Source organism: Hirundo rustica, chromosome 1, assembly GCF_015227805.2.
Source record: "Hirundo rustica isolate bHirRus1 chromosome 1, bHirRus1.pri.v3, whole genome shotgun sequence".
Lineage (NCBI taxonomy): Eukaryota > Metazoa > Chordata > Aves > Passeriformes > Hirundinidae > Hirundo > Hirundo rustica.
The window spans coordinates 33,264,177-33,288,316 of NC_053450.1; the positions used below are offsets into that span (position 1 = coordinate 33,264,177).

Genomic DNA, 24,140 nt, shown 5'->3' on the forward strand with positions numbered 1-24,140 from the left:
GGTGCATCTCATTTTTACATCCTACCTAACAGAGTTCATGGCCAGTAATTTTAAATCATGGTTTTGGTTGTATTTTATGTGTTAATGGTTCCTAATTGCACAAAAATTCAGACGAAAAGCCTAATTAGAATAGTTCAAAGAAATGTTTGTAGCACACTATGACTTCTTGTTAAGTACACACAGTAATTTCTTAATTGTTCATAGATGACACTAATGTTCTCGTAATATAAATTAGACAATCATAAAGATTAGATTTTAGGCAACTTGTTAAATCATATAGCAATAAAACATCATCAGTCACATATCTTCTTGATGAACATTTGGATGTGAAGGCAAAAACTGTAAGCTACCAATAATTGTTTCAAGCAGAATGACATTTCCTAATTAATTTTAAGAAGAAGATATAAATGTCAATACAGCTCTGAGCTTTTCTTTTATAAGACCTTGTCAATATGTAATTAATTATTCAACTGGAGTTCTGTGTGGCTCAGGGCAGCATTTCAAAGAGCTTTCTTTTATAAATTGCAAAGTCATTGTAAGATTGCTTTTAGTTAATTCTTCTTTTTTTGAATTTAGAAATTGTGTGTGTATGAAAGCTCATGGACACCCGTGAGGTGGCATATGCAGTGCAATGATAAAGTGAGGAGCAAGAGGCTTTTTTGTAGCAGTAGGCTTTAGCATATGCTTTTAATACATTGCAAAATTCTGCCTCGCTTTAAATGTGCTCGTGTTTCATGTTCAGATTTGAATGGGGGTCAAACAGAAAGATTTATTTCCTTTTTTTCCTCACTTATGCATGTAAGAGGATGTTTGCTTCATTAACTTTGAAATTCACTGGCCAAACAGACTGCATATTTTAGAGGATTTAAGTAAATGTGCCCCAAAGTTCACACAAATTACTATAGAGCATTTCAGTCCTCGTCTTGAAGGAATGAGACATGATGCATCTGTTAGTAAAAACAAAAGAGTACCGCTTGTATTTGGCAAAACAGTCATATTTTGTACTTAAACTTTATCAATGTCACCTGTTGTTATTATTTGGTACTTTCTTCCCGAAAGTCAGGATAGTTAATTAAATCTCAGTGTACCCTAGTGGGTTTAATAGGATGGCTTTATTCCTGTGAGGGAGATTACATTCATTAAGACAACTTTCCAGATGATATTCAGAACTTAAGTTTGCTTTTTTGTATGCTGCTTTTGCCAGCTGAGAATTTAGCTCTTATTTTTCCAGAGTAACTACTCATCTCCCATTTGGATAGATCTGGCCATGTGTAGGATTGGTATGTAGTTACACAGAGGCTGTTTCTTCTGTTGAAGTACCAAGATCATATATGAAGCAAGTGGTGGTACCATAACTAGTAATTTTTGGTTTCTGACACTTCCTCTGCAGAACCAAAGCTCTGAATGAAGCTTAAAAATAGTGTCTAGAGGAAAACCTTTGCAACACTGCAGTACAATGAGATTACCATCTGCAAACCCTCGAGTAGTGAAAGGGTGAGTTACAGCTACATCTTCTCAGCCTAAAAGCAGCATTTTAATATGTTTTTCAGCAAGTTAGAGCAAAAACTTAATTTTAACTTTGGCAAAGATTGCTGTATTTTACATTCTGAAACCTTGTTGCTGCAGTTAGCTGTAGAACAGCCCATCTTTGTCTGCGTTGGGGGCTGGTAAATTGGCAGTGGTTATTCTCATTTTTCCCGCTGTATAATCAATTGGCAGCTTTGAACTCTGCTTTGAAATCTCCTTCAAGGATCATGTACACTACACAGTACAATATGTTAGCAAATAATTTTAAATGCATACTTGAGACATGAAAATGAGATTAAAATAAAAATGAACATGAAAAGGCATGCTTGAGATATGGCATCTGTCAGCCACCTGCTTAAATTATAGCCATCCCATCAGGCCAGATGTACTGGTAGGTGTATGCAATTTTTACACCTATATTGCATGAAAGTTTCACTGTTTGCAAATTGACTGTGGTTGCAGCTCTCCATATGCTCCTTTCTTCCTTTTACATGTGATGATACCTTTTTTTTTCCAAGTGGTATAAAACAAGTGAGCTTTTTAAGAGCTTCAAATGCTGAAGAATTACAGGAACCCTGAAACCAGCTTATATTGTGGAGCAGGGGGATTATTTTGATAAATCTTCTCAATACTTTGAATACAAGTTTTGACAGTTTTACTTGAGCAAAGACATGATCTATGAAGAAAAGCAGAATTTCAGCGATGAATTCATCATTGGAATGAAAACCTTGTAGGGAGGCTTTTCATTTACAGCCTGTTAAAGACTTAAATTTCTTCAAATTCCTTTATCTTTTGCATACAATAAAGACCACAATTAATAGAATGATGCATAGGTATCAATATCTTTAAAATCTTCTGATTTCAGCTGTGTTCAGCTTTTAACTCCATTTTTAACACTGATGGTGAAAACACATGACATGGCCCCGTCTAGTTGGTTATAATCTTTTGTCACTTGTCTTTATTAATAAAGGACAGAATCAATTTAGTATGGTTCTGAATTAATATAATTTTGAAATGTCTTAAAAGAAAGACATTGAGTTTAGTACTAGTATTACTTAGATGCGTGGAGTTTCCACCTTCCTTTGTTGCTTGTTTAGTGCTTTCCCCTTCCACCACTGTTTTACTAGAAACAGGTTTCTGCAGAGGAGTTAAGATAGTAGTAAAAAAAATGTTGTATAAGAGGAATTATTTTAAAAAGGAAAAACTTGTTAAAACCAGACGGAAACATGGGTTTTCAGAAAATTGCAGGATACAGTAAATTTTTTAGGACATTCTAAATGCAAAGCCTTTTCAGCTATTTTATTCTTATAGCTTTTAAAATATTTTTAGATAGGAGAGATTTTCTTTCATTTAGGTGAAAAGAATCCTGATCTGAGACTTGCTTGTTTCAGGAAAAAATCTTTTCCAACAGAGCATTGTTAATTTTCCCAAATCAGATAATTCTAGCTGGAAATCATCAAGCCATCAGGTCATTGAGTGAGGACGAAAGACCCTTGCTTCACCTCTCCCTGACGCAAAGCTCTTTTCCCACCATTTTAGGCCCTGGGTTTGCCAACAGACTTCCCTTTTGCTTTGAAACAAGCTGAAAGCCTCAAGCATTCCAGCAGGCTGTGTAACAAAGCCTTTTCAAGACTTACTTGGTGGAAAATCAGGTTATTCATGAGCTCATACATGGTGTCCATTGTTGTTGGCTTGTAGTTCTTGTCTGGTGGTCTCATCCTTCCTTGCATTGCTATGGTGCCTTTGATTTTATTTTTTGGTATCCATCAAAGTAGACTGAAAGAATGGGTGAAGAAAGATGCTCTTCATTGACATTGCTCTTATCATCTGCTGCTACATAGTGAAGGAGAGAAGGTCAGTCCGACCCACATATGAGACAGGACAGTCCAGCTGTTAATAGCATCAGGTCTGAGACGGAAAAAAAAGAAAAAAAAAAAAAGGTCAAACAATCTATAATATAAATAAGAAATTACTTCTTGATTGCAGCCATAGCTGGTCCCTGAAAGGAAGTAATGCACAATGAAACCAGGGAAGGGTTTTTTGTCTGTAGTGTTGTTTTCCTTCCTTCAGCAACTCAATAGGATGAACCTGATTTCTTGAGGTGCAGTTTTGCTTTTGTAGGTAGGGACTGAAGGGCTTTCGTGTGACAGCTGACAGATCTCACCCTCTGGGGAACTGTCTTTCTATGTAAAATGAAGTTGCCCTGTCAGCAATATCAAAAAACTTTATTAAAGTAGCTGAACAGGACTGTAAATGGAGATCAGGCAGTTTCTTGTTATAACCTGGTTTCCTAAAGCAAAAAGGCTTTTGCAACCACATTCTTTGTATGTGTCTGTCTAGCTGCATGCTTCCTAATAATAACTTTTCAATTTCTTGGGAAATCTCAATCCAGTCTGATGGAAAGCTAGCCAGCCTCATGTGTCACACTCCTTTTAGTTTTAGGAAAACACAAAGATGGGTTGTGGAGAAGGTGTGGAGGCATCCTTGGCTGATGAGAGGCTAAAGACAAATGTATCTTTGGGTGACATCTGTGAAACTCTAGGGTAGGGCTGCGGTATACTGATGGCAATATGGTTGGAGGCACACAGGTCTCCAGGGCAGGCAAGCTGTCTTTTGGTCCTAAAGGTGCTGTTGATGACACAACCTCTTGTGTGTCCCTCTCCCCAGACTGGGATGTTGATAAGAGGTACCTGGCTGGTTTGGCACCAAGCCATTGCACCCTCAGGGCTTTCAAGCCTGGAGAACTTACTTTTAAGCAACTTTCATCCCAAAAGACCGACCCTTTCCTCTCCAGAACTACACCAATCTCACCAGGAAACCTCTCTTTCTTCCCTGCCACTTGATTCTCTTCACTTAAGCCCACCTCATGACCTTTTCTCCAAGTTTCCTAATGCAGGAGCTCCAAACCCATTGCAGCTGCTCCCCCACTAGATTTCAGCCAGGCTCCAAGCGCTGCTTTGAGCCAGCTGTGCTCCCACTGCCTGCTCGTTTTCATTGCCTCTGCCTCCATGGGCACTGGATCTCTTGAAGTTATCTGTGTGAGGGAAAAAGTCCTCCCTTCCCCCACTCCTGGTTTTCAGGGGATGTAAAAAAAAAAACTGGTTAGAAGCACCAACTGTGAAAATTGAAGCCTGTGAGCTATAAAACAGAGGGAATCTCTGGCAAGGCCCTGTGAGTAACTCTAAGCCTGTAATTCTCTCTCCTCACAGCCTGGCTCTAAAATACCCTGGCTGACCTTCCTGGCACATTGTGGGGAAAGTTCAAATATAGTCAAATGCAAAAATCTTTCATTTATACTTGCTGTCATTAGCTTCTGGGGCAGGAATGTCAAAGCGGTTTCTCGGATGGCTTGATGGGTTACAGGTTGGTTACCTCTTACTCTAGTTTTAGTGGGTCTTTTGATCCTATTTTTTTTTTTTTTTTAAGTAATTGTACTTTTAATTATTTCAGAAGTTCCCAGGATACTGATACTCTATGCATCTAAAAGGCATTTCAGCAAAATTATTAATGGAAATATCCTTAGAGATGAGGCTTAGGAGCAGCACAAGGAATAGAGTAACCCTCATTAGGCTGGAGACTTTTTCTTCCGAGTATAAAATGCTAATGGAGCATCCTGAAGTATCTGTATGAAAAGACTCTATGTCCCTTCTGTATTTATAGATTGCAGAGTGGGAGATGCAGACAGGGCATACCTAGAATTAGACAGTTATTTTAGATGGTGGAAAGCAGGAGGGAAATTTTCAAAATAGAATGTGAGAACATAACCATGTGACTTATTCAAATTAATAGGAACTGCATAGTGTAGTCTCTATGCACCACTTTGAAAATTTCCCTGGGTGTTTTTATGCATTCATAATAATATACAGGTGATGAAGCAAAAGCCAGTGTAAATACAAAGCAGTCACAATTTTGCATGGTTTTAATTATTGACATAAACTCCATTTTTGTCCGAAATAGAAGATGCATATGAATGAAGTAGCTAAACACAAAAGAAAACTGTTTCAGTAATTATTTAGAAAGGAAATATGTTTTTAATTTACTTTCTGATGAAGTCACTAAACTTGCTTGCACATTTAGCAAATATATTTAAAATCTTTACTCCCATGTAAAACCCCCCAAAACACAGATTATTGCATCACTCTAGAGGAGATGTTTATGTCAATCAGATCACCATGCACCACACAACCTTCTGGTAATGTATCCAGAGTCTTAATTTGATCTCAATATTGGGTTAAACTAATTCTTTGTATTCTGAAGATTGTAGCTGCACTGAAGGATGATATAAGAAAGGTGTAGTAGGTAAAAGGAAAGGCCTCTGCATTTCTTCAGAACCCATCTATCCATTCTGTCCTGTGTCCAGTTACTGCTGGCTTAGTAAAAGACACATGGTGCTTATCATTAATTAAGTCATGAATGGTGTTAATTTTATTATCCACTGAGCTTTCATTCAACATCATAAATCCAAGGCAAGGCTCATGGTTTCTGATTGTCAGTTCAGCTCAGGGAAAGAATGAAAGATGAAGTGGTTATGTCTGAGAACAAATATCATGTGGTGTCTGCATCCCCTCCAAAACTCAAGAGCCACAGAACTAATTTCAGCTATTAGTATATTACTGTACCACCTTAGCTTTCCCAGGACAGATGCACCAGGTAAAAAAAAAATGACAATGCCTGTAAAAGGAGAATAATTCTGGATTCATATAATGCTTAAAAAAACTGGCATGAAAAGTAGATACTCTGCAGCTTTCCCTGTCTACCAAGTGTTTTTCACGTTTTGAAGTCCTGTCAAACCAAGCAGCAATCTTCCGCCAAATAGTTCCGTCACCAATTAGTCTGTCATGGGCCTTGTCAGTTCATCTTAACTTCTCTGCCCTATAGACTCAATGCTGGATGCAAAAGATCAGAGAAAAGAAATGTTTTGCTTTCTCTCTGTATAACACAGCTTTAACCCAAGGATCCTCAACAGCAGAAGTTATGAAGCAACAAAATTCTTCCCCAAGACCACAAATTCAAAAAAGAAACAATCACATCTCCAGCAGGACCAAGAGTCTCGCACCCTTCCTAGCAAGATGTGGTGTAGGAAGGGTTAGAGGGATAAGGAGAAATACATAACAAATTGATCAGTATCAGAGAGAGTGATCCTCTCTACATGTTGCAAACAAAACACAAACACCTTCTTGATCCTATAGAATATCTGAGAGAATAAATTCCCCTGGCAAATACGTGTGGGTATTCCCCCAGAGAAGGAGAGTTTAACTGGCTCGTGTAAAGAAAGACAAACTGTGTAAACTGAGTAATGAAACAGTAAATTGTGAGAGCTGGAAAATCATGCAAGGTGGATGTGGGCATCTTCAGCTGTTGCTGGCAGGTCATGGACAGCTGGAGAGCAAAACCTTGAGCCACCCAGCTCGTGGTGTCACAGCAGTGTCCTCACTGCCAGCATAATTCAGAATATCAGTCATTCCTTCTTCAGGGGTTCAGATCAAGAGAGTTGAGAGAGTGAACATAGAAGTGATCTAATAAATGTATCCACTCCTTTCTCTTATCTTCAGAGTCAAGAGGAGAGAAGTAAGAGTCTGTCACACCTTAGAGCAGTCACTCCTGCGTGCGAGACCAAACTCCAGGGAAGGCATTTGTAACGAGGTTAGGCGTGAGACACTGGTGTGTTGGACAATGCATTGGCTTCTCTGAAAAATGTTTTCTGAAAAGTAATTTCCAGAGCTATCAAGGAATTATGTAAATGGAGAAATAATCAGTTAAGGTGATCCAGAGTGAAGAAATGAAACAGTCTTTCAGGGTTCACTTATGAAAAGACGATTGGAATGCATTTAGCAGTATTCAGCTAATGAAGTTAGAGTTGTAATTGCAGGCAGGTGAGGAAACCAAACAAATTTTAAATGATAAATCAGTATTTATGTTTTTTAGATTTGGAGGAAGCCAGGACTTCAATTTTTTTTTTTTCTTTTTCTGATTTCTAATTTGTGAATCCATTTGCACATTTCAGAAGTACATTCTCAGTAGAACCAGCCCTATGGAGATGTTAATTTGGATAGCATGGCATTAGATGTTAGGCAGGAAAGGATGCTGGGGCATATTAGTTCTTCTGGGATGGAAGCAAAGAAACATATTGTCATATGCTAAAGGAGATATTAAACGTCACTCCCTTGAGTACATGACACCTATGTGGAATTCTTATAAAGTCGGAGTATCACTATTTTTATTTTATATTTGGTTATCACATTTCCACTGATGTTTATTGACTGTTAGATGACATCACCGCTTTCTGATTGCAAATGCTTTGTGTTACTATTAGTTCTCAGCTATTTGAGGGAAGATTTATCAGTATTATACATGGATCTTTCTAGTAAGAGAAAAGCTACACATGCTTAAACAGTGCTAAAGCTGGAAATTCAGCAGGTATCCCTAAGCTGTGTACTGCAGTTTTATTAAACCAGACAAACTTACATCTTGCAAAGTTACAAGCAATCTTAGGTGTGTGTAAAGATTTAGCAAATCGGTGTCTCAAACCAATCTCTTAAATCTCTGTGATTTATTGGGTTTTTATTCATAGTCATGAATTTCTAAACCAAGTGCAAACAGAAGTCTTCAAACCTCTTATTCAGGGTCTCTAAAGTCCACTTCTCTTACTAAATTAATAGGAAACATTTTTACTGCATATTAACTTACAGCTATTTTCTCATTCCCATTCATTTAAAGTCATTTTATTGTACCTTCAAATTTTGAGGAACCGGTGTCTTGGAGAACTGCAATGCATCCAAACATGAAGAGATAACTAGACCTGTTTCCAGCAACCTGGACTGTGAGGACAGACTCCAGCTAGCAGCACATTGAGGTCAGAAGGGCAATGGATGGGTTCCACAGTCCACCTCTGGGCTGGACTGCAGGGCAGTGGCCTGGGCTGACGCAGACCCCAGCACTGGTTGACACTAACCTTGTAATGTAGGACCTGCTCAAATTCCTGCACGTTCATCAGGATGAATGTTCTAGGCAACCCCATATTAGATTGTTGTAAAAAACAGTTGACCTAAAAGTTGCTGCTTTAGGATGCATGCTGAATAACTGTATACTATTATTTACTTATTAACCAGAAAAATGAGAGGAAAACCCTGTAATTCATCAGCTAGTAGAGAAAGATTTTACAAACCTCCTGCTGTGGTTGGCCAATTACTGTGATGCTGATTCTGTTTTAATTCGAGCTTCAGAGAGATGCATACACAATATTTTATAGTATTTTGGTGGTGAAGATATTGAGAATGTTTTCTCATTAAAAACCAACCAACCAAACAAAAAACCCGACTAAAGCTGACGAGTTTTTAATAACAGATTAATGAGATTAGATAAGAGAAATGCACTCTAGGGCTATCACTGCTGCTTTGTGGCAGCTTTTTGGGGTTTCACAGAGGAACAAGAGCCAGCTGAGGGGCGGCCACTCACCATCCCTTGGATTTCCCATTTTCAGCTGTTCCTGAGACCACCACACAGTTCCTGAGACTATTTCTAAATTCAAACCCATTCTAGATACAGATTGAGGTTCAGGAGGTGGAGTCTTCATTCTGGATGCTTGAGGCCTGGGTAATTCATCAGTGGCTGCAGGCGCTGGGGATGCTTTAGTGTATGGCCAAAGCCCATTGGGGCTTGGTGGAGTAGGCGGTGTCCTCAGGCAGGGCAATGAAGCCCTTGTGTCCCAGGCACCATAAGGCATCACATGCAGCATTCAGTCTCCAGCAGTTTAATTTCGGGTTTTTTTCAATAACCGGTCGTCTGCAGTAGAGCACATTGGTGGAAGGTATTTCAAACTAATGCATTTTCAGGCTAATAAAGCTACTAAATTTTCCAAGGTGTCTCTAATTTAGGCTTTTGTGCTTTCCAAAAGAGCTATTAAAAATCAGCCTGGTTACAAAAAAATACTCTGGTTGTAATTTCAGTGGCACTAGATTCACCAAAGACAAATAAGCATTTCTGAGTTGCACTCAACACATTCCTTATACAGATAACAGATAGATTGCAATTTTTTAAAAATCAAATTATAAGAGTTAAAACCAAGTTACTCAGCTGTGTTTTAAGTTCTTCATACAGTTGTCCGCTGTTATGTGTAGCTCTGTGTCCTGTTCTTATGATACTGCATTTTTCAGGTACCACAGCAAGAAAAGCATTCTGCCACTGCCCAGTGAGCAGCACCTGTGCTGTGTATCTCAGCTCATAAACTGGCATCCAGTTCAAGATGCATTTTCATTTGTCTGTGCCTAGTTTAGCAACATTGTTTAAAGGAGGTGGTTGTGTTTGGAGTTTTCTGTGTTGTGGAAGGCAAGGCATCCCTAAAGACGCATTTTTGGAACTTCCTCAGGTGAATCACTTGGGTGGATATGAATGCTTCACTCTTTTGGGCATGCAGATGCAGTACAAGACAGAGAGGCAAGGTCGAGGATTTGGTTTTTTAGGTACTGGAATCACAATTTTTCTTGTTCTTAGTATTTGTAAAACTCACTTGAAATCCTTGTTTTAAGCTACTTCCCTCTAAATTAGCAACATGTTTGGGGGACAAAATTTCTGACTGCTCTCTGTGATTTTTTTTTTTCCCCCATGAGCCCAGGTTTGAAAGGGATCTGTCGTCTTGTGTTTGTGGGCTCAAAGTGTAAGTGTAATTATGAAGAATTGGTTTAAGAATTAAATATTTCTTCAGAAAGGTGGATTTTCAAGCAGGATATATATGTAGAAAATCCGTATAATGTCCTTAATTTAAAAAAAAAAAAAAAAAAAAAAAATCCGTATTAATAGCCTGAAGTATCCAAGCAGTAAAAAGAGTTTAAGCTTTGTTTACATTTTGGCTGCTAGAGGTGCCTCTCTTTAAGTATTTAGATAAACAAACCAAAGCTGCTGTTTTCATTTGCATGTAACACAGAGCCCAGTTTCCTTACCTGAGAGAATGTTAAACTAAAATACAGTGGCAGAAAGCAATTTGATCTCTTGCAAATATGAGTCTTGATAAACCTTACACTATGGAAAAAAAACCCCAACAAACCAACCTTCAAATTTTGTACCTATTGACATTGCTTAATAAAAACATCTCAAGTGCTGGTGCTTCTAGGTGTGTTTCCAATAGCAATGTGATTGCAAGGCTCCCTGGATAAAGTTACCAATCCTTTGAATTCTGACCTTCAGTCTAAAACAGCTTTAGAGGTTACTCTTTTTCCTTTTTGTGAGATTGCAGAGAAAAAGTTAATGCTGCTGGAAGGAAGCGGGGGAGGGAGCTGGGCTTGGAGATGAGAACTGGGTCTTTGAAGCCATCTGAGAAGCTTTCCTCTGGCCTTGATTTGTAACAACAAATATTGGCAGTCTGACTCAGGAATTATATGAAGCTTCAAAATAGAGCAGAATCCTCTATTTTGAAACTTCTGTGACTACAATTACTATTGAGACCCAATCGATTCCAAGGGAAATTATTCTGCTAGGTTCAGGAAAGTCTGGGTTCTTGGGGCAGCTGTAGCCATCAAAACCTGAGAGTAGCTTAATTCCATCATCAGTGTCTACAGGGAGGGGACACCTCAGAATTGGGTCCCCTGCATCGACTGGAAGTGTCTCTCTCCCCCAAGGATCACCTTCGACTAAATGCTTAATTTTAGATGGTGACAAATAGGTGAGAATCTAGCTTCTGCTGAACAAATGATGGTCATGGTATAATTACTGTAAGGTTTAGAAGAATTTAATGTCTTAAATTACTTAAAAACAGTTTCTGGGAAAAACATGGTTGCAAGTATAAAATAAACCACGGGACTATTTTTACGTAGACTTACACTTTGTCTTTCTCATTACAAGGCCTACAATGGGGATAATTGATGCATGTCACTTTTAGAAGATATTTCACTGTTCCAGATCACCATAAGAAAAATTTGTGTGACTGAATGTTTCAAAGTTAAGGATGTACATTATTTATGGTATTCAGCTAACGCAAGGTTTGTAATTTGAATGTATGTTTAGGAGTCACTTATGTTAGTCATAAATGCAGGTTTGTCTTAATAATTTGTCAAAATGAGCCTGGGTTGCTGTTCTTTCAATTTTCTTTCTAATTCTAAATGCTTCAATCAACAATTATTTTCTCTATATAATATTTTTGGGGTGGGGTGGAGGGGGCGCTGCCTTATATGTCAGTAGCTGAAAAATTATGTAATCATTGACACAAATAACTAAAATATAGTAATGATCCACTGCTCCATCTACTGTTGACATGAATAACACTCCAGGAAAAAAAAAAAATACGGAATGTATTTAGGAAATAATAACAAAATGGAATTTACAACAAATAAACCTATTGTTTCTGTGGTTAGTGAACAAACATCTTTTTCTTGCAGAGGAAAGTATTCTGAGTATGACTAATTCAGAGTTGAAAAACAAAGAGGAATTTTCCATCTTTGTTTCCACCTTATAGGAGGTGCTGACAAAACAGTTTTTGCTCATGTTAGTGGGAAAAAGTTGGAGAAAAGACAGTCTGGGATTACTGAGCTGACTCATATCATAGAGTGCACTGTATTTATATCACTGCCAAAAATGTAAGTTACTGCTGTGAAAAAAAAAAAAAAAAGCAACGGTTTGTAAGTTCTACCTTTATTCTAGTAGCACAAAATGAAAGATGAGGATGGCCTAAACAGTTGTGGGAGGATGAACTATGGAAAAATGGCATGTGTGAACTGGTGTGCTTTATAGTCTTAAAGAACAACAGGACTTGATTATTTTGTCAGCTCACTGGTAATCTCTCATTTGTAATGTGTTCTTCTGGCAACCCATTCTTCTGAGGAGCTACTGATTATAGCTTTTATCACCTGTTAGAATGCTAGCAAGCTGCTTCTCATCATCAGTGGTGCATTTGATTTGACTTGTTCATTTTTATAAGCAAATTATTATTCACAAATCTCAGTGAAGGATGATTATTTTCAAATTTTAGGCAGTTATGTTTCCATGCTGAGCTGGAGTAAAAGCCTGAAAGTCAATTAGAAAAATTAGCTCTTTCTTAAGGAAGCTCACAGATTACAATTTACTCCTTTCATCTCACCCCCTATCTTGTAAATAGATAATTCTTCAAATAACTTTTCTTCAGACACATCTATGTTGTCTTCAGCAGAACTTCTTTTATAAATAGTTACATGTTTATGTATCTTTTGAGCAGAGGTTTTTGTGCAACAAATAGAAGTAACACTCCACTGATTCCTAGGTACTGTAGACAGTATTAAAAGTCCCACTGTAAAACGCTTAAACTTCATTGGAAAACGGAAGGTAATTTTCTGTAGTTCAATTTAATAGCTAAGACATTGCTGAAATGAAGACTGTTGTAGTTGGAAAAGCTACATTACTCTTAAACCTGGAGTAGATCTCAGAGCTCTGCCCTCAGGATGTCACAGACCTGGTGTCTCAGTCTTTAGGGAAAAGCCATCACTCTTGGGTAGAGCATCTATTTCAGGTGATCTGGAGACCAAAACTTTTCAGAATTTTTGTGTGCCAATCATTCCCTTCATGAGATTTCTAGAAGGGACAAGTAATGCAGCATGTTTAAAAATACCCAAAGGGCTATTGTATTAGATACATTTAAAAATTTAAGTTCATCTAAGAAACTTCCCTTCACCCTGCCAAACTACTTTTCTATTTTGCATTTAGAGTACTGAGTATATATGCAATTTACACTACTGGTGCTTGTAAATATATATTTATATAAACACTAGGTTTTTTTTCCCTTTAACATAATGCTTTTAAGATGCAAGAAACCTACTGAAAAGACAAGCATGCTTTCACTTTGGAGAGTGAAAAATTGAGGTACACTAAGGTATTGGCTTTCAAACTAGACTTTGAACGCTTCTTCTGTGGACAGTCTGCATTTGTTTATATCATGTGTAAGTCATGCATTGCTTTAAAAAAACAAAGCTAAAGCGGCATCTACTTGAGATTAATAAAGATTATTATTTCCTATTTTAAATTATACTAAATGGTTCTGTAATATGTACTGAAGTGATGGGTTGAAAACAACTACAATTGCATGCAAACTAGCAAAACTAGCAAACGGGAGCCAGCAGTTCATATGTGTTTTGGCTAAGGACGATGGTTAACAGCACATACCTTTTCTTATAACACTTTACGCACAGACCTTAATTCAGTATTAATTTTATCCAATATGTCTTGAAAGAATATCATTAAATTGTTTTTCTTAGTCACACTGATAGTTTCTGTACAGAACACTTAAAATGGTTGATTTCTGTAATTTTTGCTATTTGTATTTGCCGAGGCCTTTCTACTTTTGCTCACATGAGTAGCATGAGACAATACGGGCTCCTGTCAAAGGCTGCAAGCTCCTGTTCCAGCCAGGGATGTCTCTAGGCAACAGCTGCTATGTGTAAGATAAAACTTGTATGGAGGCATAGGAGGGATATTGCTGCTCCAGAGGGTTCTGACGTTGCACTGCAGTTGTTTATGGGAAGAGCCAGGCGGTGGCTGTCAGGAGCAATGGGATACATCTTTTGCTTTAGTGAAGTGTGGTCTTCCCAGGCCTATTTCTGATATTAAATATTGCAGTAGTATTTCCTACTTGGAGACAAACATATAAGCATCCCACTGTTCCATATCCATCTTACATTTCTAATTTTTCTTAATTACCGGAACATCTGTAATCGTGGCACCTAAGCGCCCAGTAAATATTGTGTTCCAGATGGACCCATTTTACTTGTTCTAAAACAAGTGTGTGACACTGCATGTGAAGTTAAAGCCATATTGCATGAGTAATGGTTGTAATAATATACCCAGTGGCTTGTTGTGCTTTTGATGTTATGTAATAGGCCTGGTCCTTCTTAGGACTCTTGAGATGCCAGCTGCATTAATGGGAATGCAGAATCAGGGCAAATTTAGGCATGATGTAAACATATGCAAATCCCACTGAAATCTCTGTTCCAAACCCAGTGTTAGAGCAGTTGTGGTTTGAAAATGATGTTGGGTGCCAGTGACCAACCACCCTGCACTGATTTGGTATGCAGTTACTGGGAAGAACAAACCCCAAAAGATAAGTAAACAGACCTCTTTCAAGTAGGTTTCAAATCGGTGCAGTACTCAGCTGTCATAATTAGATTACCTATTGAAATAAAAAGAACTGCACTCACTTAAACCAAATGAGGATCTGGTCCACAGTATCAGCTGTAGGATAAGTTCATAGGTTAGACCCTATCACGGGGTAATGATATACACTAATCTGAAGTCCAATCTTCAGACATCAGATAAAGAACTTTAAGGCACTGTTTAATGGCTGTATAAACACAGAGGACCCTACTTTATCTCATATCCCCCATCTAGATCATTTATATGGCTTCAGTTCCCATACTGCCTACATGCTATACTACAGAAGAGATTAAAAATTCAAAGCTGATTCTTTTCTTGCAGTGCATCGTCAACACCCTTTTTCTGTTCATCTTAGCCTCTGTGTAATTTATCCCATGTTTATCCTCACATCATCAAACTCTGTACGTGTGTGTGGGGAACTGTCTTATTTTAATTAAATACAGAGACTGGGCACACTCCTGAAGTTATTACTTAGATGTAACTCCCAGTAGGGCCTGCAAACTAAACAACAATAAACCTGTTTCAGTAATCTTTACATTTAAATACTACCATTTATTCACATATTTGTGCTATTTGTGGGTTTTTTCAATAATGGAATGAAATAGATTTATGCTAAAATTTGCATGCAGCATTGAAGTCACACTCTCCTTTTAAAATATTTTTTTCCATAGCATCATTTAAGTATCACTGTTTTTGTGAAAGGTTTTGAGTTACATTTTCCGGTGTTAGATTGTACCTCACAACAACAATATGATATTTTCTGAGTTCTTCTAGAAAAAAAAGAGCTTCTGCTTTGTTGAAGTGTGTGCCTGATATTATTCATTTAATAGAGGCAGCTCCTACAGTCAATGAAGCAAGCAGTGTCTTTACATCAGATTGAGTAGGGCTTTTAAAAAATAATCTTACTAACACTGGTAAAGAATTCAGTGGTAAGCATTTTCCAGAAGATGGTGGCTGTTCCAAAAAAGCACACGGTTCAGAATGATTGCATAGCCTTATGTTTCAGAGTTTCGGCAGCTTTTACCTGACAAAACTGCGTGACTCCATAATAACTAATTTGTATTCCTTTCACAGTTTAATATAGAACACGATAAATAGTTTTCTTGGCGTGAGATGTGGTTTGTGACTCTGACAAAGTGATGGGACTGTGTTTGTGCTGGCTACTCAGACGGGCCCAATCGAAAGCTGCTTATTTTGACCTGGGTTCCCATATATGGTGTGTGACTGTCCCGAGATCCCTTTTCTCCGCTAAACAAAATGAAATCCTAGGTGCGTTCTCAGCTCGAGGTTGACTTGTAGCTTTGCAAACCGATCTGCTTTCCTGAAGTATTCCCAATGTACTTGCTACGAAATAATGTCTCACTTACTGGGATGTAGTAGCCAGAAGATATTTCTCCTCTAGAAGTATTGCTTTCATTCACAGATTAGTTAATTGAAGGTAAGGATATATTAGCAGTGAATAACCACAGGTTTTTGTAAAGAGAAAAAAAGTTCTGTTTCAATCTGTTTATACAGTATAAAGTTGGGGGGTTTGTTGATTTTTGGTTTTGTTCTAGTTTTCTAAAATTTAGTACTTTAGACCTGGCATGGTATTAAGACTTCTTTTTTGGTACTACAAATCGTTACACTGTTTTCCTCATCATATTTGGGTTATGCGCACTGGAAAAAAAGTATAGAAAAATTAGTGTTACATGAAGTGAAAGATATTCTCTGCATAGTGGAAATGCTCCGGAGAATGCTGGTCAAATTTAGTTACTATGTATGTTATAATTTTTTTTTTAACATAATGTATGTATTTTTAAAAGAGTAAGGTTTTGTTGTTTTTGTTTTGTTGTTTTTGTTGTTTTTTTTTTTAATTACAAGCAACTAAAAGTTTTGTAATAGAAAAGCATCATAAACCCATTTCAGTTTAATGGCTTACTAATTAAATTACTTAATTACCTATTGATTGGTAAAAGCTAAGGTTACTTAATGCACAAATTTAACTCTATGCAACCATCTCTCCCTTCCTTGGAAACAGTGGTACAGTCAATGGAAACCTAAAATACAGTTTAAAATTTTAAAACTTTAGTAAGCGATTAGTAATAGTTAAAATACGAATTTCACTACATTTACAATTGGTTTTGTGAGTACAGATATTTAATGGCTTAAATGGTTTGAACCATTTTAGAAGTTCCAGATATTTTATTTAATAAATACCCTTAAATTGGAGAAGGCCAGCTTAAATAGTTTTAGCAGACCCTTTCTTTACAAGGTTGCAAGAATCTCAGATATTTGAGAACAAATCTGTTACATATCCAATCAAAACGGCATGTCCGGACGTGCATGCTGCTTGTACGCCTTACAGCCACTACGAGTATCCCTATTTAGCTTCTCTCATTGATATAACGTTGGTGTAATTCCAGTTATTCTATTAGGACGGCTTTACTTTAAACCCAGCTTACAAGAGGGGACGCATCTACGCACGATTCAACTTTCTAAATGAGGAGGGACCCGAGGGATTTTCAGGAGTTTTTCGGGGGTGAGGCTGAGGAAGGTGCAAGGAAGGGGGGGTGCTGTCGGCCGGGCTGGGGGCGGAGGGGGCGGCCGGGGGCCAGGGGCGCGCAGTTTCCGCGGCGGAGCGCGGCAGCCCCGGCTGCGTTGCGCCCGTGCGGGAAGGTTGACTTGCGACCGCGCAAGCCTCATTGGCGTTGTTTGCTCTTAAGCCAATAAGGTTGGGACAAGAGAAATAGCTGCGGTTTGCATTACAGAAAACAAAAACAAAACCCAAAAGGAAAAAAAAAAGATAAGGGGGGGGGGCCACCAAAAAAACAAAACCAAAAAAAAGAAGGAGAAGGGGAGTGGGGAGGAAAGCGGGCGCGGGAGCGGCAGCGTGCCCCCAGGCACTGCCTGGGCAGACTCACAAGGCTGAGCAAACAGACGGCGGGGCTGCAGGCAGCCTCCCTCGGCCGCGCTTTGTCTGCCCAGCCCCGGCCCGGCGCGGCCCGGCCCCGGGGCGCTCCTGCCCCGCCGCGCCATGGCAGGCGCGGCCGCCGCGCTCTGACCCGCGGAGCTGCGCGCCGGCACCGTGAGTACGGGGAGCGGGCGCTGACAGCGGGGCAGCGCGCCCGGCGCGCCGCGGCGGCGGCAGCCGCGAAAGGAAAGGGGGCCGCTGCAGCAGCCCGGCAGCGCGGGGTCCCGCGGCGGCGGGGCCGGGCGGCGCGGAGGGACAGCGGCGCTTTCCGCGCCTTCTGCCGCTCCGGGGGAGAGCGGCGCTCAGTTATGAATCGCTGGGTGCAGCGGTTAACTCTGGCCGTGGTTCGGGCTGGGGTTTGTAGGCTTCCCACGAAACAGATGTTAGGAGGTTCTGCTTATTGTGATCGGCCAGGTTTGGGGATTCTCCCGTTTGATTTCCTCGGGTGCTAATGGTTCTGCAGATAGGAGCAACGTGATGGGGAGATGTTCAGCGAGGGGTGGAAATGGGCTCTTACGGTACGAAACCAGCAGACCTTGTTGAAAGAGACACGAGAGCGTGAGAAAAATAATAATAAAAAAATTGGGAGGAGGAATGCCTGACAGAGACAGACATTTGACAGTGCTTTCTGAAGCAGGAAATCCTTTCGCTTAATATGTTTAAATTTTCCAAACACCAAGGAAAACATGCGGATCCCCACAGGAGAACTTTTCAAGATGACAGAATAAACATCTATACAACGGAAATATTTGACGTTTATTGACATTTTAGGTGGCTTATTTAGAACGGTGATCTTAGAACAAGGAATTAGAGACCTTCTGAAGTCTCATTAAATTTACATCTTGCTTTTGAGCAACCAAGACCCACCAAACATTCTCTCGGTGTTTCAAACACCGGGAGGAAGGACTGCCCTTTACTGTGCAAGATTGATTCTGGAAAAGCAAAGGCGTTAGTGCACTTAAAAATGTTCTTTGAAGGTGGTTGGGTCTTGGTGTGGTTTTATTTCTTTCTTCTGTACACAAACATTCAAAACTGAGGTAAGCGGAAGAGATAAAAGCTTTCGGGGGGGGGGGGGGGGGAGGGGGGGGAATGATACTGTGTTTCATGTAGTTTGTTTCGATTTAAAAATGGGTACCGGGGGGGAAATGTGGAATAAGAAGTGGAAATGTGGTGTAGCATATCATTGGAAGTTTTTAACATTAGATAAAGATTATTTTATTTTCCAACCCATACTGAAATGGTTCGCAAAACATCTGACAGAACACAGATTACTGGTTTGAGGTGTCAAATAAATTCATAGTATATACATGGATATGCATGTGTAAAAGAACATATATGTATGTGTATGCACATTGCAGAGTTTTAGGTATATAAACACATACGCACGCAGCGTTTTCATGTTGCTCACAAACCCATGACATGCAATTTTTAGCCAAGCACCTCACTGCTGTCAGAGTTTTCCCAAGGCCTGGAAGGGTCTGGAAAGGAGCAGCCATCCCCTCTCAGCAGTTCTGCGCAGTGACAATCGGCTTGAGTCACGCTTCACCTTAGGAGAAAAAAAGAATGAGTAATCATTTCGTTTGAATTGCAATAAGTATGAAATATTTCTCAGGAGCCAAAAAAAAAAAAAAAAAAAAATCTTGGAAAAGCAGAAAGACATTCTTAAGTGGCTGGTCATAATAGAAGCATTGTCACATTGTAGTACTTCTTTCTTAAAGGGAAGAAAATGTTGGGATTTGAAAATGTTTCATTCATGACTGTATGAAACGAGCACACGGGACAGCGCTTTAGAAGAATTTGCATCGGCAATTAAAAATTAAATAACTGCAATTACCTGCTTTTGCTTTAATAAGTACAATTTGTCTTTGATGTGAATATCTAGTGAAGAAGCCCAACCTCTTCCCCTGGAGCCCAGCGGTATATGATTATTGGAAGAGTGAAAGCATTACCAAGTTTCCTGGGTTGCCAGCAAGGTGCCTTTCTGCAGCCAATTTGCATTTTAGCTTTGTAAAATTTTGGCTGTTGAAGCCGTTATGTGGGTAGATACTGACTGCATCGTTCTTCTAGGGAGGTAAAGAGTGCTGTTGGGAAAAAAGCCCCCTTCCCTCCCTCCCTCCACCCCTTCCTAAAAATGACAGATTTTTTTTTTTTTTTTTTTTCCCCTGAGAAGGAACACCCTCATTTGAAAACTGCCATTGTCTTTGAAATTTGCTTCTTTAAAGTAGAACTGTATTTTAAGAGAAAATGTGTGTGCTGGCTATAGTTTTCTGGGTTAAATTCTTATTTTCACTTCAAAAATTTCTTTTCAGTTGGAAAAATGTTTTAAATTATAGCCATTAAAAAAATTGCTCCTAGCAAGCAAAAATACTGTGGAAAACCTGTAATTTAGACAAGTACCTACATTTTATTTGCTCTGTGCTGCTGAAATTTAGAATCCCTTCCCATTTACAGTTTACTTTTCACAGAACATTATTAACTTTTTGGCTTCATACATGATCTTCTGTCAGATGCTTTTGATTTGTAATTTAACAAAGTATAATAAACAGTGCAAAAGTCATGAATTTTCCTCTGCATCCTGAGCTCTGTGGTAGGGAAAATGTGATAAAATGTGTACCTTAAGTCTTGTTTGATGATCTCTCAAAGCAAGTTTGCCTTCTGGAAATAATTTCTGGGGTTGAAGAGCATGGTATTAACAGATTTAATGTGGCTATTCAATGGATTGCTGGAGTACTATGTGAGGTTTAACAAAATGAGAGAGACAAATTGAACATCAACAAAACCTACATCTGTGAAGAATTATAAATTTAATTAGAAAAAAAGGGCAAACTTAAAAGACCTCATTAACTAATCAGAATTTGATGTTACTGATTTAAGATTCTTAAATGGATGAATTTTAAGTAGCTTTGCTATCATTGTCCTTTTCTTCTTGCCATGTACTACATAGTGCCCAATCTGCAATCTCTGTTATGGAGAAAGATGTGAGTGTTGCTGACAGAAATCAAGTTATACAGGGTAATGTTTTTGAGGTATTAAAAAGAACGTGCATGACATTTAGCATATGAGGCATTTTTAGTTTAAGCAGAGCACTGAGTATGAAGGGGGTGTGACAGCTCCTTTTTTTTTTTTTTTTTTTTTTTTTTTTTTTTTTTTTTTTTATGTGGCCCATTTCTGTCTGGGTAAGGCCAAGCATTTGGGTTTTCCCCACACACTTTTTTTTTTTTTTTTTTAATATGTGTGTTATGTTGCCAGACTTCAATTATCCAGGAACCTGTTGAAAAAATGGGAATATATGAGAGAAAGCACAAGCCCACACCACCCAGAAATGTTTTTATTCTATGAACTAACTGGTCGTCACAAGTGTGGTTCCTTACTATGTTGTAATTTTGTACTGCACATAAAAAACTGAAAGCATGTGAAGTGTAGCATTTTGTAAACTGTAACTAATTTCACTCACATCTGTGTCTAATTGTTGTCTGCATTCGCATTCTTGAGAGTAGATTTATTTTTCCTGGACCACTCTGTGGATTCAGCTGACCAGCCTAAGTGAGGATTAGTTGTTTTAAAGTTATTTTGATTAAAGAGTCATTTTTAAATTTGGTAACGTGCAACACATGGTTTAAATAATCCTTGAGACACAAAGGAATATATCTAAAGTATGTCTAATGAAAATGAAAATTGTGGATCTGAACTTTCACAAATCATAGAGTGTTGGAGGACATTTAAGGTATATATTTAATTCACTTTGAATGAGCTGGTGGGGTTTTTTTGTCCTGTCCAAAAAATACATAAATGAGATCTTTCTTGCTGTGCACATACATGAGCATGTATATATGTATATAATGTATATATTTTCAAATGTACAGAAGTTACTATCTTTGTAATAATTTGGTACTTAAAATAGTGAGGATTGCAATTTTTTTTTAATTTTAATCAAGTATGAATAATTGCGTCGTGCATGTTGGAAAATATCTTTTAGTTGAAGCATCCATTTGAAAAAGGAAGCTTTTCCATAAAAGATGGATTTTAAAAGATACTGTGCAGGAGGGAGTGAAGATAGCTCTGTAGGCAAACTTAGTTCTCACCTATAATTTTTTCCAGGTGTTTAGAAGTAACAGCAGAAGCATATCCTAAGGCACTCTGCAGCAGTTTCTGGGGTAAAGAACTAAGGGGGAAAAAATCCTTGAACCAAAATGCACAGTTTTGACTGTATCTGCTAGTCTAGTTTGATTTGGCATGCAGCGATGTATTGAAAAGCGTGTTATGCAGTACTTTAAGTACCCAGTTATAAAAAGATTGATGTTTTTCAGCATGCATTATTGCATGCTTCTTGACATCATTTGTAATGTTCTTCCTTGCCTGGCTGCCCCTGGCAGTTGTTTACTCTTGCTAGTAGTAATTCTGGCTGTGATTAAAAATAACAAAAACCCCATCCTACAGACACATAAGTAGGATTTGCTCGGATGATTTTTATGGCACTTAAAATGCCTCATCTCCCTTGTCTTTGCTCTGTGATCATTTAAGAGATGTCGGTTCAGGTTGAGTGGAAACGCACAAGAAAGATCCTCGCTGCAGACATTAAGAGGATGTATACCTTGCCCAGAGAAGCTTTCGCATGCTTTTAAGCTAACAGTGTCTAACAGTGTCTAACACCTGAATTTTACCACCTGCTGACAGTTGTTGCAGGCTAGAGTTTGTTAGTTAAGCAACAGTGGTTTTCTGATGGAATATGAAAACTGCTACTCACCTGAGTTATAAAAGGAATAATTTTATTAAACTGAAAAATTATCGGCGGGCTTCCCAGTGGAAAAAGATTCCTTTTCTTCATGAGTGACCTCATGAAGGGGTAAATGTTACAGCTTCCTCCTATTTATTTAGCTAGAAGCATCCTTTTAAGTAATTGTATCGGAAATCTCACTAGCACCTGGAATTTTTAGGAATAAGACTATGCAATAACGCACGGAGGTATTATTTTAATTTGACCTGGCTGGAGATGGGCTTCTTTTGGAGATTGTCCTGTAAGGCTGTTGGCTATATGGTGAAGATCTTTACCATAGGTAGATTCGCCCCTTGTTATTCTCTACCCCTCCCCCCCAAAAAATAACATCAGCATCTCCGGCTTGACTTTGGGGTGAGCTGGACTTGTGGGTTCCCTGTGGCCCGGGCACAGAGGAAGGATGGCCAAGAGCAAAGGAAGAAGAAAACCAGCGTGATGAGGGCAAGGATCTGTCGAGCCCGAAGGAGCAAGGAGGGACGGGAGGAGCGGAGGATGCTGCGGGGCTCGGGGCAGGAGCAGCTGGCACGGGGTTACCTTTGCGGGGTGCAGGGCAGAGCCGAGCCGAGCCGTGCCGGGGGAGGAGTGAGCCCCTCTGCAGCTGTCACGGGCCCCTGATGAATCACTATCCCGTCACTTGGCTGCCGTCCCCCGGCGCGGGGAGGAGGGAGAGGGAGACCTGCCGGGGAAACAACAGTTGAGCCTTCAATTTAAAGACAATATGCCTTTCAGGGGCACCGCGCCCTCCTCCTCCTCTCCTTTTGGGTTTAAAGGACAGAATTGTCATCCGTAGTGATATCCTTTCTTTAAATTAAGGCCTCATAGTAAAGTGGAGTAATAGAAGCTTCTGTTTGTTTCCCTGGTTTACAGGTGCAGAAGTCCCAAACCAGTTCAGATGTTGCTGTTTCCTCAAGCTGCAGGTAAGGATTTGACCGAAAATTGCTAATTTTTTTTTTTTTTTTTTTTTGAAAGCCTTCTACTGTTGGGTTGTTTTGTTTTTTTTTTTTTTTTTTTTTTTTTTTTTTTTAACTTCAAGTGATAAGTAAAATATTTATTCTTGCCTTCCCACATTAAGCGGATGAGTAAGTGCTGGAGCGTAGCTTTTACGTGTGTGCAACCAAGTCAGTAAACCATGAGCGCGTAACTTTTTCATTAAATTGTTTGAGTTTATATTCGATGCTGGCATTTTGAGCTCTTTGCAATATCATCTTCTTTTTGTGTAGATTGTTTTAGATAGAGAAATATTAAGTAAAGGATCTATGTTTAGAACCTGTGATAAAGTTTCAGTTAAAATACAAAAGCTTTGTACCTGGGATGACACTTAGGATATTTATACCATTGCTGCAGGAGAAATTTTATATATAATTTTAATAGTCTTTAAAAGAGCCTAAGCCTTTCTTTTAAACTGAAAAATTACTGGTTCAAATGCCTTGGAGGCCCAGTAACCTACTGGGAGCAATTACTTAGAATGAGTACGTCAAATAACAATATCAAAAGTTTTAGGTATAAAGGAACAGAAGGATAGGGTACTGCAGTCATATGCCCCAACATCAACCAAGGGATATGTCATGGTGCTGATGACTGTTGCCCTTTTAATATAAGGCTACTGAAAGCACAAATCTTAAATATTCAGCTGCTTTTGTGCCTCTTAAACGTTAAATTTTTGCTTTAGATGGGAAACGCTCTTTTCTCATTTTGACTAAGCGCCAGCTGCTGAGGTGGAGCAGAGTGCTAAGGCACACTAGCGCCTGTATGGATTCACTGTATGTCGCTCATATCCCT

General features: G+C 38.9%; 1 protein-coding gene across 11 annotated transcripts in view; it reads left to right on the forward strand.

Annotated features, from left to right (window-relative positions):
- The window catches only part of EYA1 (EYA transcriptional coactivator and phosphatase 1), a 146,777-nt gene that overhangs the window by 38,710 nt on the left and 83,927 nt on the right, over window positions 1-24,140 (forward strand). For 9 of the 11 annotated variants that reach the window (XM_040060879.2, XM_040060893.2, XM_040060945.2 and 6 more), the window contains exon 2: window positions 23,229-23,278. In XM_040060879.2, the coding sequence (XP_039916813.1) occupies window positions 23,229-23,278 (50 nt within the window). Of the gene's footprint in view, window positions 1-15,956; window positions 16,073-17,096; window positions 17,156-23,228; window positions 23,279-24,140 lie in introns of those variants that run through there. The other 2 variants (XM_040060942.2, XM_040060925.2) reach the window with 2 other exon arrangements.